Here is a 15787-nt window from a genome sequence, read left to right on the forward strand (position 1 = left end):
CTTTTATAGGTAGGTCAAAAGTGGTGTTAGACAGGTCTTAACTGCTTTAGTTCCTCACATGCACTCGTGACACAAAAAGGGTTAAGGAGAGGCAAATATGTACAATTATTCAAACATCCCCTTTAATAATCTGGACATTTTAACTTGAGTTATGTCCGATTTTAACTTAATCCGGGTTATAAATATGTATTTCCCAATCACTTGTAATAAAGTGTTTGGGAAATACCTATAAGATGTTAAAGTGATGGAAATAATGAAAGTGCTTGGTATCTTCACCCAATGAAGTGTTTCACGTCTTATAAATAAACAAGCGAATGATATTATAGATTCCTTTATTATTCTAGATGAGCGTTGTGTTAATATTCGAACTGTACCGATGTAAAGCTCTTCGCTAAATAAAAATATATATAAATCATGATGGCATTTAACTAGAGCTTATAGATTTTCTTTCGAATTGTAGCACAAATTGTATTTTTCTCTCGATTTTTCGTAGTAATTTTCAATAGCAAGTAACTTTAATATAATTTTTCTAGCATAGCTCAATCACACTTTGTTTAGACGAAAGCACATAATGTACCCGGCAGACTGTGGAATCTTAAATAATTACATATTCTTAAATACCTACGTTTATAATTATATATGTACCTAACTGAAAATCTATATTTTTATCGAAATTAATTTTAAAAATATACCTAATTAATGAAATTCCTAAAGATTAAAATGAAATTTTAATATTTACGTGAGTGTATAGTAGTACTATTGCGCGTTATGTAATAACTAATAACAAAATGCTTATGATTTGTTTTTTTTTTCCTGTTTCGTGCAATAAGAATGTATAATTTACTGTCCATGAATTTATAATAATCTTAACTGATGTGTACAAATATATCAGTATGTTTCAAGCATTTTGAATCCGACTTAATGTATGTAAAAATAAATGTTGTTTTAAAAATTACGATTTTCTCATTTCATACTTGTCGTTGGGTCATTTTATTTACCAGAGTAAGATAAGGCTGAATGAGTTCAAATATTTCATTAGTTTTGGAACTTAAGCCGATGTCATAAACTTCAAATATAATTATTATGATGGTCATTATGACCCAGAACCTTATATACAGGGTGTTGCATAAAGGGTATACTAAGCCGAAACCAGCATGTGCAGCATGTTATAGCTAAGCCCGAATCTGAAATCAGAATTTGGAAATTCGCGAAAAAAATATTCATTTTTCATAGTAAAAAGTCACGTGACCAACGAAGTTTCTATGGAAAATGATTACCTATTTTTTTTCGCGATTTTTAGATTCTGATTTCAGATTCGGGCTTAGATATAATATGCTGCATATGCTGGTTTCGGCTTAATATACCCTTTTTGCAACACCCTGTAGAGTTAAGAAACAAATGAAAATGGGGTACAGAAAGACTCATGCTATCTGGCTGTATTATAATCGTGAATGTATGTCGGTCAATATTCATTCGAAAGGAATCCTTTCTATTTCCATTTATATGTAATTCAATTCAATTTATTTATTTCAGATTTACAAGATCCATAGTTGTTAATATGAAAGTAATGTCCACCATTTTCATTTTGTTCCTTTATTTACAAGAAAGTAAACCTGGAAGTATTCGGAAAAATAGAAAAACAATTTGCGAATTTAACGTTTATTTTAAACACAGGCACACAGAAATTAATGGAATGAAAGTTAGAATGTAGTTTTTTTTTTAAGTTTGAACAGTACGGTAAATTTCTGTAAATGCTTTATAAGTACTTAGTAGTTACATCAATCATAAAGATGGATTTAATAACCGTAAACTATCGTTGACAATAATAAGTATATCCGTAATTAAATTTGTAGCTTCTATTCAACTACATAACATTCCATGTATGTATGTATGTCCAAGAAATCTCAAAATCCTTGAAATTTAAATAAAAAATTACTTCATCGCTAAGCGTATGACACTATCAGACTGAATAAAACTTATAATAACATATTTACAGCGAAATGGCATTACACAGAAAGGTACTAAGTCTTTGGGGATGCCACTAAAACTATTTCAAAATGCTACCACAAAATAGGTATCAAGTTAGCTTACAATAAAATATAGGATATTAAGTAGGTACTTTCTCAAAACGAAAGGTCTAAATGCAAGGAATGTTAAAAACTAAGTCACAGTATAGTAAAATAGAAGTAAAACAGTTTTTACGCTTAAAAATCATATCAATAAATTATGGCCTATTTACAAATAACTTAAAAGCATGAGATATCGGTACTCAAGATTACTGTGTATAATATTGAGCATTTGACCTTAAAATACCATAATTTAGGCCATTCTGAAATCGAATACTTAATATAAAACATTGAAATGAGATTAAAGTTACCGAGACAATGGAAACATAATTAAATCGCCACCAGCGATAAGGTCCAAAAGATATCTTCTGACTAAATATCCGTAAAAATTTGCAATAGTTGGTTGGTGGACAGTTGGACCTAACAGCAAACACTACAATAAAAATCATCCATTTCGCACTAACTAATTGACAAAAACAAATATTAATAAAACACTCCAACTGGCTTAACCATTTCTGCACAGTAAACTTGCTAAAGTATAACTAAAACAATATGTAAGCGTAATCATCAAATATGTAATTAAAAATACAAATTATAAAAATGGCCTTAGAGAGCAAAAAATTCTATCAAAATATGTACTTAAATCTATCTTTAAAACTGGCACATTATTCAAATTTCTTAATACAAGGCACTTGAGAAAAATATTGGCACGTGCTTAAAAAATAGTATAAAAAATTCGATGAGTATCATTTCTATAATGTAATAAGACATGACAAGATAAAGTTGTACAGAGTGTTAAAAAATGGTATAGAACCTAAGCCGAAAGCGGGTGTTCTGAATCACGAATTCAGAATGACCCCTTGACCACTTTCGGCTGACTATACCACTTTTGAACAGCCTTTATTGTATGTAACCTATGTATGAGTGGTTCAAATATTGTCGATACCTGCATATTAACTACTATGACTATTGGCTGTAATTTTTCCCTTCATTGTAACATTTTAAAAAATAACTTCTAAAAAAGTTTCTTCGACCATCCTCATTGCAGTTCAATATTCATTTTCCTAATCCTCAAATCTCTAAGGGGGGTTGTTTCAAAATGTCTGGATAATAGCTACCTGTAGGATAAAATAAATGCTGTCACTGTCTAAAACATAATTACAGAGAGCATGTCTTTTATCCTACAGGTAGCCATTCCAGACATTGTTAAACGGCCCTAACTGCCAGTTTCAACACCTACTCTTTCTATCGATAGCAGACAGTACTACTACTATACTAATATCATACGACTTTAACACATAAAAAGTAGCATTCTGACAAAATCGACATAAAGTAACTGTCAGCTAGTTAGAGTTATTGAAACTCTCATTAAGTCTTACAATCTACTGCAAATAGACAAAGAAGTTAGGGGTGGCGCAGTATCTAGTAGCCAGCGCCTTCCCGGCGGCGGTGGGCGCGCTGAAAGCGATCTCTTCCAGTCGCAGGCCGTGTCCGTAGATGAGCGAGGCGCGCGCGCAGTCCAGCAGGCGGCCGGCCACGCCGCGCCGCTGGTGGCTCTTGTGCGTCCATATGCGGGATACACCGCATCTGGGTAAGGAAAGTTATGGTTAGTAATGAAACCTTAAATATGTACAGTCAGCTGCATAAGTAGCTATACACTTTTGTATCTTGTCAATCTAACAAACCGAATATCCATTCTCATTGAAACATTGACGGTTCGTCAGTTTGACAGGGTACAGAAGTGTATAGCTACCACAGGGGTATAATCGTGACAGTTCTGACATTGCGAAAAAGAGACGCTTAGCTACATTAAGCGTAAGAAAGAAACGTTAAGCTGTAAATGTTTTTTGTCCTTTTTGCTGTGGCGCCTGTTTACGTCAGTTCTCTTTGCCAAACAATGAAACAAATGAAAAATCTTTGCCAAACAAAGGCTGACAGTTACAACAAAATTTTCTAAATGCTATTTATTTTTTATTTGCTAGTGATTTGTGGGTGTTTATTAAGTTTATTAGACTATTATCATCACTTAACGAGTGTGTGACATGGGTGGGTGGATTTTGTTCGGTTGTATAGAGCATATTGAACGAAAACACGATGGAATGATGGATGAGATATATTTTCACATGTAAGTAGATACTATCAAGTTTAACAAGCTTACATTCATCATAGTACTATCTATTGGCTCGATTTTAATATAAAACGATACTAATTTTAATACTGTAAGGTCTTTTAGTATCAGTTTTAAGTAAAAATTACGAGCTACCATATCATAACAAATCACATGGTGTTGCAAGTTATTAAAAATTTATTTTACCCACAAATATTATAGTATGCAAAGAAAATACTAGAAATTGTAACGGACTCGGGTTGGGTTTACAAATGGGGCGCACGAATTCGGTTTTTGTGAGGATTGTATTTTGTAGAAGTCATTCTCCTCTTTCAAATGAGGTGCCTCTCATTGTGAGGAAACGTTCGTTTCGTTTTTTTCTTCTATGTGTGATTTCTTCTGTATAATATAAAATTTATTGTATTGATACGAAATGCGTGTTTCCTTTAAAAAAAACCCCATCACATATTTGGCCCACGATTATAATGCTCATGCTCATCCATTTATCTCTGCTTCATAGGTTTCCGACAGAAAAAAAAATATCAAGAAAATGGATAGACATTTTACCGGTCGCACAAATTGGGAACCAAAGAAACATACAAAAATTGTGTTCGGCACATTTTGAAGAGGATTGTTTCGATTGGACGAAGACAATGAATCATACAATCCACTCAGTTTGTGTATATTAAATAATTATATTGAAATCAAATAAGTATGAGTAAAGTTTTTTTTCTTATATCGTCGGTTGACAGGAAAAACTCACTAAGGCTGATTTTTCAATATTCAGATAAATGTTATCTGGGTAATACAAACATTGAGAAACATTGAGACGCAACAGCATCAAAATTATTTCCCAGCAAAACTTTTATCTGGCTATTGAAAAATTAGCCTTTATTGTCTTTTTCCTATCAACCGACGATATACTCAAGTTTTGTTTTTGTTATTATGATAAGTTAAATTTCCCCATATTTAGGTTTAATTTTTTTGTCGGCAACATCTATGGTTTGAGTGAGAAAGAGAATAGTGCACACGGCGATTGCCAGTCTAGAGATAGTAGGTCTATGATAGCTACTTATGCAGCTGACCGTTAATTTAAATATGCATGTGTCAAGCTTTTATTGTATACTAAATTCTAAGTTCTATTTTGAAAAATTGTCCCGTGGGAATTTCGAGATAAAAAGTATCCCGTTTTGTTTCGGTGTCAGCTACATACTAAATTTCAACACATTTTTCCAGCCGTTATAGTGTTCAGAAGTATGTAACACACATCCGTCCATACTTACTAACTTTGTAGTTTATAGTATTTTTCGATGAAATACCCTCACGAGCAAAGAAAAAGTTCCAGTGACAATAGCACCAAATTACTACCAAACTAAAATACCAGCTTAATGACACTGTATGCATTATTGAAGTACAACATTTAAAATCGCAACAGAATATTTTCAACTAAAAACGTAAATACATTGTTCAAATTTTAAATTAATCACTTCAAGTCATCTGGTGTTGACACTTTGTATGCAAAACTTTTTCATTGCTTGGCAGTGTATAAGTAGTGTTTGTAGTAGTAGGATGCTATACTAACTTGACGGGGTAGTCCTCTACGCTGCAACAGTCGGGGTCTCCGGGGATCATCTTGAAGGCTCTGCTCTTCGGCTCCATCACGAGACAGCCTACTATCTGCTTCTTCTCCACGTATAGGTAGGCCTGGAATAGAACATAGCGGATAAATGTAGGACTAATTATTTTATACTACTATTATACATTGTTTGTCATACATCAACAGTGTTAACTAACTGGTCAGTAAGTGACAAGTGCTTAGTAAATCTTGGTAGGGGTATCGACTTGTCGCTTAGCAAAAAGGATCGATTTCTATTCACTTGCACTAAGCACTAATCTCACTACGACTAAATTGGCAAGTATACTTCAAGGTTCTACCTTTTTTGGCATAAGATTTTTTGCCTAATCTCGTATTGCATAGTGACGTTTGGTCAAAGTCTCGTTACGCCGAAAATCGTATGGCATAAATCTCGTTTAGTAAAAAGTTATTTCGCATAACATTGTTTAGCCTAATAATGGTATGGCCAAATCTTGAATAGCCTAATAATGCTATGGCATAGGTTTATACAAAGTAATAATATTCGTTTGGCTTTAACTTTGACGGAGCGTCTCCCTACATAGCGCAAACTGGTGCCTTGTATTGTTTCCGCTGTTTGGAAAACGCTCCGCTCCGCTTCGCTGCGCTCCGCTTTGGTTTTGATGAACATGTGCACCTAACACTCGCTTTGCTCGTCGTCGCACCTATTTTTAGGTTTCGATCTCATGGGGTTTGTAATAATTATATTGGTCGTTAATTTTAGATTTTTTGATCATACAATATCGTGATTTTTGGGATGTAGGAGAAAAATACCACAATTTGTACATTTACTACATACTTAATATATTATTTATTAAGATAACATTAGAAGAAACAAGATTATACATAGGTATAGACGAACATAAATTTGAGCAAACGAAACTTAGGTGTTTAAAGATTGTGCCTAAAGAGTTTTAGACGAAACGAGCCTTATGCCACATAAGAGACTTGTACCGCTGGTTTTCATCCTACATCAGTAACAGATCTCAGGCTGTAGTTTTAAATGGTTACACGTCTCACTGGACATGTATTCCCTCTGGAGTCCCTCAAGGATCCCTGCTCGGGCCACTCCTTTTTATCATTTATATAAATGACATTGGCACCTGTTTCCGTCACTCTAAATATCTTCTCTTTGCTGATGACATGAAAGTCTTTAGGGTGGTCAATAGTCCGATAGATTCTAGCCTTCTCCAAGATGATCTTAACCGAGTTATATCGTATTGTATCCTAAACAAGTTAGATATTAATGTTTCAAAGTGTTTTTCGGTATCGTTTGGCCGTAAACGAAATCTCGCAAGTGTCTCTTACAGTATTTACACCGAAACCATTACAAGTTGTAATAAAATCAGAGATTTGGGAGTGATAATGGACACTAAGTTGATTTTTGGTCACCACATTGAGAGCGTGGTTAATAAAGCATATAGAGCTCTTGGTTTTCTTATACGGTCTTGTAAACATTTTAAACGAATGAAATCGATCAAAATGCTCTATTGTGCTTTAGTAAGAAGTCATCTAGAATATGCATGTCAAGTTTGGAACCCACGCTATGAGATCTACAAATTGAAGCTGGAATCCATTCAGAAAAAGTTTATTCGGTACTTGTGTTTCAAATAAAATCCCTAGAATAAGTTACGAATTCCATTGTAATCAATTCCATTTACTTCCTCTTTATATTAGAAGAGATGCGTCGGACATCGCATTTCTCCTGAAGTTATGTCAGAATCTCATTGATTGTCCTGAATTATTAAATAAAATTAACATTTTAGTTCCCCAACGTCAAATCCGCCGTAAGTTAATTTTGCATGTGCCGGTGGTTCATACGAATTACCGTCGTAACTCATTTCTTTTAAGAGCATCCCACTTGTTTAACTCACTGGCAATTGAATGCAGTGATATTGATTTATTTAATAGTGATGTCAAGAGCATTTATTATTTCTTAACTATCAGTTTAGTTCTAAGATTGTCTAGCTTTTTTTTTTGTGTTGCAATTATCTTACCTTTAAGAATGTAGGTTTTAGTTTTATTAAAATTTTATTCGCAATTGGTTGTACAAACAGCGGCTTCCCTGGCTTTTTTAATTTGTAAGCTATTAGTGAAAACTTTTAATTGGCTTTTTGTTTTTTACTTTTTACTATATATAATAAATGTGTTAGCTGTAAGTTTTCTTAAATAAATAAATAAATAATAAATAATAATAAGTCTTGGCAAAGTGATGGTTCGGCCAAAAAAGTTTAGACCATACGAGTTATGCGAAATGAGTTTTGGTCAATAAAGATTATGCCAGATGAGCGGAACCCATACTTCAATAACAACCAAAAAATTGCAATCCTCCTTTGATCATAATCAAAGCAATCACATCACGACCCAGCAGTGGCTTGGGCACGGGTCCCTTCCAATAAAGGAAGGGTTTTAGGCCTAGTCCAACCACGCGGGCCCAGCGCAGGCAAGTAGACCGCACACAGGGTGAGAGAGTTGTCCTACCAAACTTACAATATAATTATGCGAATCAATACTCACAGTATAACCCGCCGGCTCGCCCGGCAGTGCTTCACTATACCCCAGCTGCGGGTGCACCACTCGGCTCAGTAACGCCGCGACCCGCTTCCACCCGGCCGAGCCGCCGCGGACTAGGAGCACTCTGCCGGCGCCGTAGGTGCCGACCACACGCTCTTCTTTCCAGCCCTGGGGGTGTAATGGCGTGTTAGTGGGATGGTGAGGTTTCTACAGATGTCATGATACTATGTGCAGTCGAGTCGAACTATAAGGTCCTGACAATAAAGAGAGCTATTTTGCTGAGTCTTTTTATAATTGCCAGTTATTTACTTACTTTCACATATATTTTAAAAATAAAATACCGATTAATGGATTGTGCTTTAAAAAGATGATAAATCGATTAAATTCGGTCTTTTACAATTATTAATTAGTTAGGATCTACTTCCGTTTTCAATACTTTATAGTTGGACTGTATAAGTATTTTTTAATTTTATATTCTAGATATCTAAGTAATTAAAACTTACATTAAACCTGAGGACGTCTGTTGCGTTGTGATGGACCAGGTGATCGTGCTCGTCTTGAGGGTCACCAATCTGAACAATAAAACAATTATTTTAAACACAGGCATAATAAAACATTATAGAATCCTAACTAATATTATAAATGCGAAATATGCGAATGTAACTGTGTCTGTTACTCTTTAACGCCAAAACTACTGAACAGAATCTGAATGAAATTTGGTATACATATGGTTCCCCGGAATTCCCACGAGAAAACTTTTTAAGGCGAAGCGAAGCTCGCGGGAACAGCTAGTAATATAATTCTACTTTATCTCTTTTAAAAACGACTTCTAGTGCATGTTGCAAAAATGATTTGGCACATTCCAGCCGCGCTTCACTTTCAAATTATGATGCTGCTATGCCCCACTTGACTACGAATAGTCAGGTGGGTCACTTGACTATTCGTATTAGCCAAAAGTTTTATTGGAAATATTTGCCGAACAGGCATTTTATAGGCATACTGCAATAAGTTTCGGGAATATACTAACCATACGTGGAAGTTTAGGCAAATACACTAACACGAATAGCCAAGTGGGGTACCGATAAGCCTCTCTACTCTATGTTACGTCTATGTACGTGAGCAGTAGGTAAATAAGTGCGTTATTTACCTCGTATATGACCCCGCACTCGCCGCACTGCGTGGCTCCAAACCGCCTCTGCCCCGCGTCGATCACGTACTGGTTCGAAGACTTCTTCAGGAGCGGCTTCTTGGTGGCCTCGGCGCTGGTGGTGGCTGGATATACATTAAATACCATTTAAATACATACACTATTCTATTCTCTGTGGGGGTGTAAGTACCTGCACCTGGCTCTCTCGAGTGGAACCTTTGCGCATATCCCGAAGGTCTAAACTGCCTTCCTAAGCTTGGATCATTTCCCACCACGCTGGTCCACTGCGGGTTGGTTATGCAGGTATATCTAGATATGCAGATTCCCTCACGATGTTTTCCTTCACCGTAAGAGCGATGGTATACGTAGATCGTACTTAAATTCCAAATAACATATTGGTACATGCCAGCGCCGGGATACGAACCCTTATCTCTGGCGTAAGAAGAGGGCGCTAGAAGACAACTTACGTTTGCTAGTAGAAGGTGCGCCGGTCCCAGGGTTGGGCTGGCTGAAGATCGGAAACAACTTGGCCGGCTTCTCTGTCTTCTCCTCAGTCTTGGGCTCTTCTGTGGAATAAATACACAATAATATTATACAACTGCCTCTGTGGTCTAGTGGTAGAAGCTTCGCTTAACGAGCCAGAGGTCCCGGGTTCGATTCCCGGGTGGGACCATCAATTTGTGTTTTTAAATTGTAGTTCCAAGTTTGATTAGGACATAGAAGGCTGATCACCTGATGTCCGAAACAGTGAAACGATCCATGCTGTCGGATGGGCATGTAAAGCAGTCGGTCCTGCGCCTAGCTCTCTCCAGTCGTGTCCGTCAATCCGTCCCATTGGGCTATGAGAGTCATGGAACAGAGAGTGCTTCTGTGTACTGCGCACACACTTGGGCACTATAATCTACTCCTGCGTAGATGGCTGATCTCAAATGAGATTGGCCGCCGTGGTCGAAATTCGGCTAGGAGGATATTTGGTACATCTGGTCTTTCACACTGAAGTAGGACACTTCGGTGTATATTTTTTAATTACAAAAATAAATCCAATGCGGACAGTTATGGAAAGTTTTAAGATTTTACGAATTGTTAATTTACTAGAAAAAATGCAAGGGCAATAACTATTCATTGTTAAATTACCAAGCTATAACAAATTAAGAACATAAAATTATTAAAACTATTGTTTGTTTTAAAAACCTCCAATGAAATTACTTTCTGTCTTTTGTTTCGTCGCAGTCGTAAATAGTTTAATAATTGTTATATTATTGATTGTATTTTAATTAAAGTTATAGTGATATAATAATTACATATTAAATTTTAATGATGTAATAATATCCTTTCCTAATAAACACGCAAAGGGCTTATGTTTTTTGCCCGAGTTTTCCACATATTTTTGATTACATAATTGCAATTATTCCAACCGTAGCTAAGCAATTTATTTAATTAGGATCACATCACAACGGATAATTGTAACCAAGTGAATTGTAACAGATAATTGCTCCACGTGCACGCTTTAATACTGACAAGGGCATAGCAATGTTGACTTTAGTTAAGCTTTCTTTGCATGGACCAATTTTGATAAAACAACTAGAAGACTACACTAGGCTTTGTCATCATGATGAAAGAGAGCTCAAGGTGCACTTAATCAATGAGGATGAACCTCATCCAGACATACGTTACACATTCTACTGACCCGTAACCATATCATATTTAATTTGGAAATTTTAGAATACAAGATTATTTCGAGAGAGTGGAAATCCAGGGCACATTTTTCGAGGTAGTGTTAAAACATATACGCTACTGACTACTAACGCCTGCGGTCTCGGTGGAAGCGATGGCGGCCCTTTTTTTGCTTTGTATTCGTAGGTGATACACCATCTAGTTCATCTAAGTTCATCTAAGCTCTCACCGCTAACGACAGCAGTCTCCGTGGACGCGATGGCGGCGCTGGCGTCGATGTTGTTGCTCCGCGCCATGTGCAGGATCTGCTCGTCCAGCATCTTCAGCTCGCGCTCGATCGCGTCCAAGTCTGTCAGCTCGTCCTCTGTGGGGGATAAACAGTTGATGGGTTAATGATATATGTGTGTGGTCATCTCACACTGGGCTAAACTAGGGAAGCTAGTCAGAGCAGATATCACTGTAATATGGGTATCGGACAGCTGATAGATCAATACAGATACATATTTAAGTAGGTATAAACGCAATAACACAAACATTAAATTTAATAAATAATAATTCTCTCAATACTATCCGACATACGACGACGGGTCTCGACAAAACTATCCTAGCACTATTAAAACTACTGGCGAGACCTGCTGAATAGGGCCAGCTACTCTCGTATTCGCTACGTCTCTTGTAGTTAGTCAAGAGCCTGGAGAGCGCTTGCTCTTCTTTCTTACCCTGCACATGTTCAGCGACGAGCAGGTACCCGCCCTCGACGGGCAGGAAGCCGGCGTGCGCGCCGCCGTGCGCCGCCGCGTGCGGGCCCTCCGACATCGTCACGTCCAGAGCGGGTTCGAATCCCGCCCAGGACAAACATTCGTGTGATGAGCACTTTTGTTTAATTTGTGTCTGGTTGTTGTTTATCTACTGTTATGTATCTATCTATGTATCTGTATAGATACATATATCAGCTGTCCGATGCTTTTATTACAGGCTGTCTAGCTAGGGATCGGAAAACCATGTGTGCGATGCCCCACACATTATTATTGTTTCTGTTTTTTTGTAGCTCGGTTGCGCTGTATCAGAATTATAATGCACACGGACCTCAGCCAAGTGCGCATCATGCTGGGGAGTTTTGATGGATTATTATTATTATTAGGTAGGTACCCTGCACATGTTCAGCGACGAGCAGGTACCCGCCCTCGACGGGCAGGAAGCCGGCGTGCGCGCCGCCGTGCGCCGCCGCGTGCGGGCCCTCCGACATCGCCACGTCCAGGGGCGGGGATGGCGCTGGAAGATGATGGTTGGGGGGTTAAATTAGCTTAAGAGTGAAGGTGAACCTTGGAAGATGAAGGTAGATGAGTTAAGTTAGCTTAAGGTTTAGGATGGGATGGCATGGCAAGGGACATAATTTTGCTAATGGACATTCAATATAAAATAATTTTACATAGAAATACGAGTGTTAGCTAAAGGCCTAGATGACCTAGATCTAGGCTAGAGAGTATGGCAAGGGATATACTTTTTTCCTTATAGACATTCAAACGTACCTATATACATAGAAATATCTAAAACTTAGCAAATAAGCCGCTTAGATACAGGTCCGTCCAAACAAGACTTAGCAAGTAGATAGTCCTGAAGTTGGCAGATATTTGGTACCTTGCCACTGGTTTGTTAGTTTGTTAAGGTACAAAAGTGTTATAGCTGCTATCTTCATGACTATCTACTTGTTAGGACCGAAACTGTTCCACAACATTGCAGCAAAAAGACGCCACGTAAGCCTCTTTCTTTAGAGAAAAAGAAATATTTCCCAAAAATTTTAATCTCACCTGCAGAAGGCTCCTTGGCTCCCAGTTCCACAATCACTTCAGAGTTAGGATTGATATTCTCGGTGACCGTCACCGGGACGGCTGTAACAGGCTGGAAGATCTGATGGGTCTCCTCAATGACAGTGCTGTTGAAGCAGGGCAGTTCTGTCGGGGCAGTGTAGGACTGCTCAGAGCGGGTGTAGGACAACTCTGTCTCAGGGACCTCCTCCTCGGTCCATTGGCTGAGCAAGGCGTCTATGGTTTGCTTCTCACTGCCGAAGGGATCTGTTTTGTCTGTGAAGTCACAGGAGGTTTTAGTTAGTAATGTGAAGTGATGGTAACATGTATAATGATAATTAATGGAATGAAGTTTCAATTAATAATCAGTTATGTATAAAAATCACCTCAGATTTATTATTATTAAAATTCAACCTCATATTGGCTGGCTCTGTAGATTTTATGTTTATCATCAGAACTACCCATAGTTCTGATGCTAAAGATAAAAAATAGTCTAGCTTCAGACCGACACCATCTGTACAGATGTTGTAGAACATGAAAGGGCAATTCAAATTACCAGGTTAATAATTACCATTGTCAAGCTCCTGTGAAGTATTCTGGCTCATCATGGAGGAGTCAGCGGCGCTAGCAGTGGACCTCAGCGTGCTGTCCCCCTCGTGGCCCGAACGTGAGCCTGAGCGGTTCAGCAGCTTAGTCTTATGGATCTTAGGCTTCCTGATCCTGTGTTTCACACCCATATTTATCTGACCTGACTTCCTGGACTTAGATCTTTGTGAGTGTGTCAAGTACCGTTTCTGCCGCGGCTGGCTTGTAGCTAAGATTGCATTTGATAGTTTGTTGGATAAGCTAGCGTTGAGGTCTGGGTTTTGTTTGCCATAGAAGGACTTGGTAGAAAGCATTTCTTTCAGGCGGTCACTGTTGAATAGGGATAAGCGGGCTTTAGGAGCAGAGCCGCTGGTGTCCAGCTTGGGATACTTGGAGTTGGGTTCATTGTCAGAAGGAATGCTGTTGTTGCGAAGTCTTTTGTAACTTTTCTCACTGTCGCATGTGTCTTCAGGACTCTCAGCTATTTCAACGATGGGCCGCCGGTTGTGCACCCGAGGGGACATGTTGGCTTCACATGTTTCTGGAGTTTTGAGCATCTGACTGGGAGACACAAAGTTGCTAAGGTCCATTTTCGTCAAGCAGACCATGGGGGACTTGGTTGGAGATGATGTGGCATTCTTCTTCTGCTCCAATAAAACTCCTTTGAATGTGGCCAGTTTCATGCTCATTTTCTGTTTGCGGGTCGACCTCCTCGGTCCTTTGGTGGGTGTGTTTTCTTTGGAGTCAGTCCCAGAGTCGGTGTCAAAGTTTAAGTCTTTGAGAGAGCTGCTACAGCTCTCTGTGTCAGCGATGAGGTTGGCGAGGCTCTTGCGAGCTCTGCTGGAGGTAGAGGAGGTGGTGTGGGCACTGGCGCAGGAGTGTGTGGACGACGGGGTGCCGAGGTGCCGGTGCACGTGCGGGGTGGCCGGCGTGGACAGAGGTGAGTGCAGGGACTCATGGGAGTACTTGGTCTGGTATTTCTTCAATGTGAAAGGGGATTTGATGAAGTTCTTCAAGTCATGGCTTTCCTTCAGCAGTCTCTTGGAGTGGCTCCTTGTTTCATCTGTTGAAGTAATGCTAGTTTATTTATCATGAATATAACATGAAATTATGATGACAAAACCCACTGTATTGAGTAAATTATCACAAGGTCTGTCTGGTGAGGTTAGGTGACCAAACAACACACTTTGAAAGAACAAAATGGCACAATTAACACGCCAACCAGTTAAAAAGACACCAGCAACTAACCATAACAATTCATATCAATCAAATTCAGCTAGCAAACTCGTATCTATCTAACAAACTACAAGTTTAGACAGTGTACAAGACAACTCACGCCACGGCTGTCTCTCGGGTGTCCTCGGCGGGTCGGTGAGCTCGTCGGAGCTGCAGTCCAGCGCGCCCACGATGCCGAGGTCGCAGTCCTCCCCGTCGCTCTCGCTGTCCACCACCGCCAGCCGCCGGTGCTGCGTCAGCGCCACCCGCGCCTCCACTTCACCTTGAAACAAACTCTTCTTCCTCTCGCTCATTTTTGGCGTGAAGTTGTGCGGAGTACGCGCCGAACGACGAGGCGTCACGGCAGACATCTCGAGCAGTCAATAAAGACAACTATTTCACAATAATACACGGTGAAATAGGTCAGTTACAACAAAGCTTCAACGTCTAGCACAGCTAGTCAACGGAGCTCTATTTCAGTCCGAATCGGATTACATGTTCACGGAAACACTAAAGGACGATGTTAAGAGCACTGTGGTGTATGAAAAATAAACGAAAAAGAGTAAAAACTATCAAAAAACGTGTAGAGAAATAGTATCAAAACGTTAGCACGCAACCATCCATTGTTGTTTGGCGCGTAAACACCTGTCACTGGTCCCTTCCCCTCCCCTGACAGCTCCCGTTCCGCCGTCATCCGCTTTATTTTAATGTTGCCAGTAAGATAAAAATCTCTGTTATTATTCTGAACACGCTATTATAAGTTTCTAACGTGGTCGTGGTTTGATTTTTCAAGAGCATCACATTTTGTCTCAGCACGCGTAGTATTTTTTTTAACCCCCTACAGAAATCAGGGTTTTTATAAGTTTACCGTGTCTGTGTATCTGTTTGTGGTAACGTAGAGCGCAAATGACTGAACCGATTTTCATTAAGTATATTTTTTTACTTTGTGTACCACGCCGCGGCGCAGCGGCGGCGTAGTGGCAGGGTACACCGAAAACCCTGGAGAATCATCATCATCATCATCAATCCTATAGCGGATAT

The 15787-nt window shown here is 38.8% G+C and overlaps 1 protein-coding gene across 1 annotated transcript; it reads right to left on the reverse strand.

Annotated features, from left to right (window-relative positions):
• Positions 1–1643: 1643 nt before the first annotated feature.
• On the reverse strand, positions 1644–15429 carry LOC105388867. Its single transcript, XM_048628288.1, has 11 exons — positions 14868–15429; positions 13518–14594; positions 12950–13222; positions 12291–12413; positions 11371–11505; positions 9935–10033; positions 9468–9592; positions 8824–8892; positions 8324–8488; positions 5756–5877; positions 1644–3653 (listed from the first exon to the last, which is right to left on the reverse strand). The coding sequence occupies exons 1-11, from the start codon at positions 15115–15117 to the stop codon at positions 3449–3451; spliced, it is 2643 nt and encodes an 880-aa protein (XP_048484245.1). The 5' UTR covers positions 15118–15429; the 3' UTR covers positions 1644–3448.
• Between the last annotated feature and the right edge of the window lie 358 nt (positions 15430–15787).

Source organism: Plutella xylostella, chromosome 20, assembly GCF_932276165.1.
Source record: "Plutella xylostella chromosome 20, ilPluXylo3.1, whole genome shotgun sequence".
Lineage (NCBI taxonomy): Eukaryota > Metazoa > Arthropoda > Insecta > Lepidoptera > Plutellidae > Plutella > Plutella xylostella.

Bases quoted from the DNA above. Each gene is read 5' to 3' on its own strand.
- LOC105388867 (XM_048628288.1), bottom strand. From the start codon at position 15,117: ATGTCTGCCGTGACGCCTCGTCGTTCGGCGCGTACTCCGCACAACTTC. The intron at 5,878-8,323 runs GTGAGTATTGAT...GTTCTATTCCAG, and splicing joins GCGAGCCGGCGGGTTATACT to GCCTACCTATACGTGGAGAA. The intron at 3,654-5,755 runs GTTAGTATAGCA...TTCCTTACCCAG, and splicing joins GTAGAGGACTACCCCGTCAA to ATGCGGTGTATCCCGCATAT.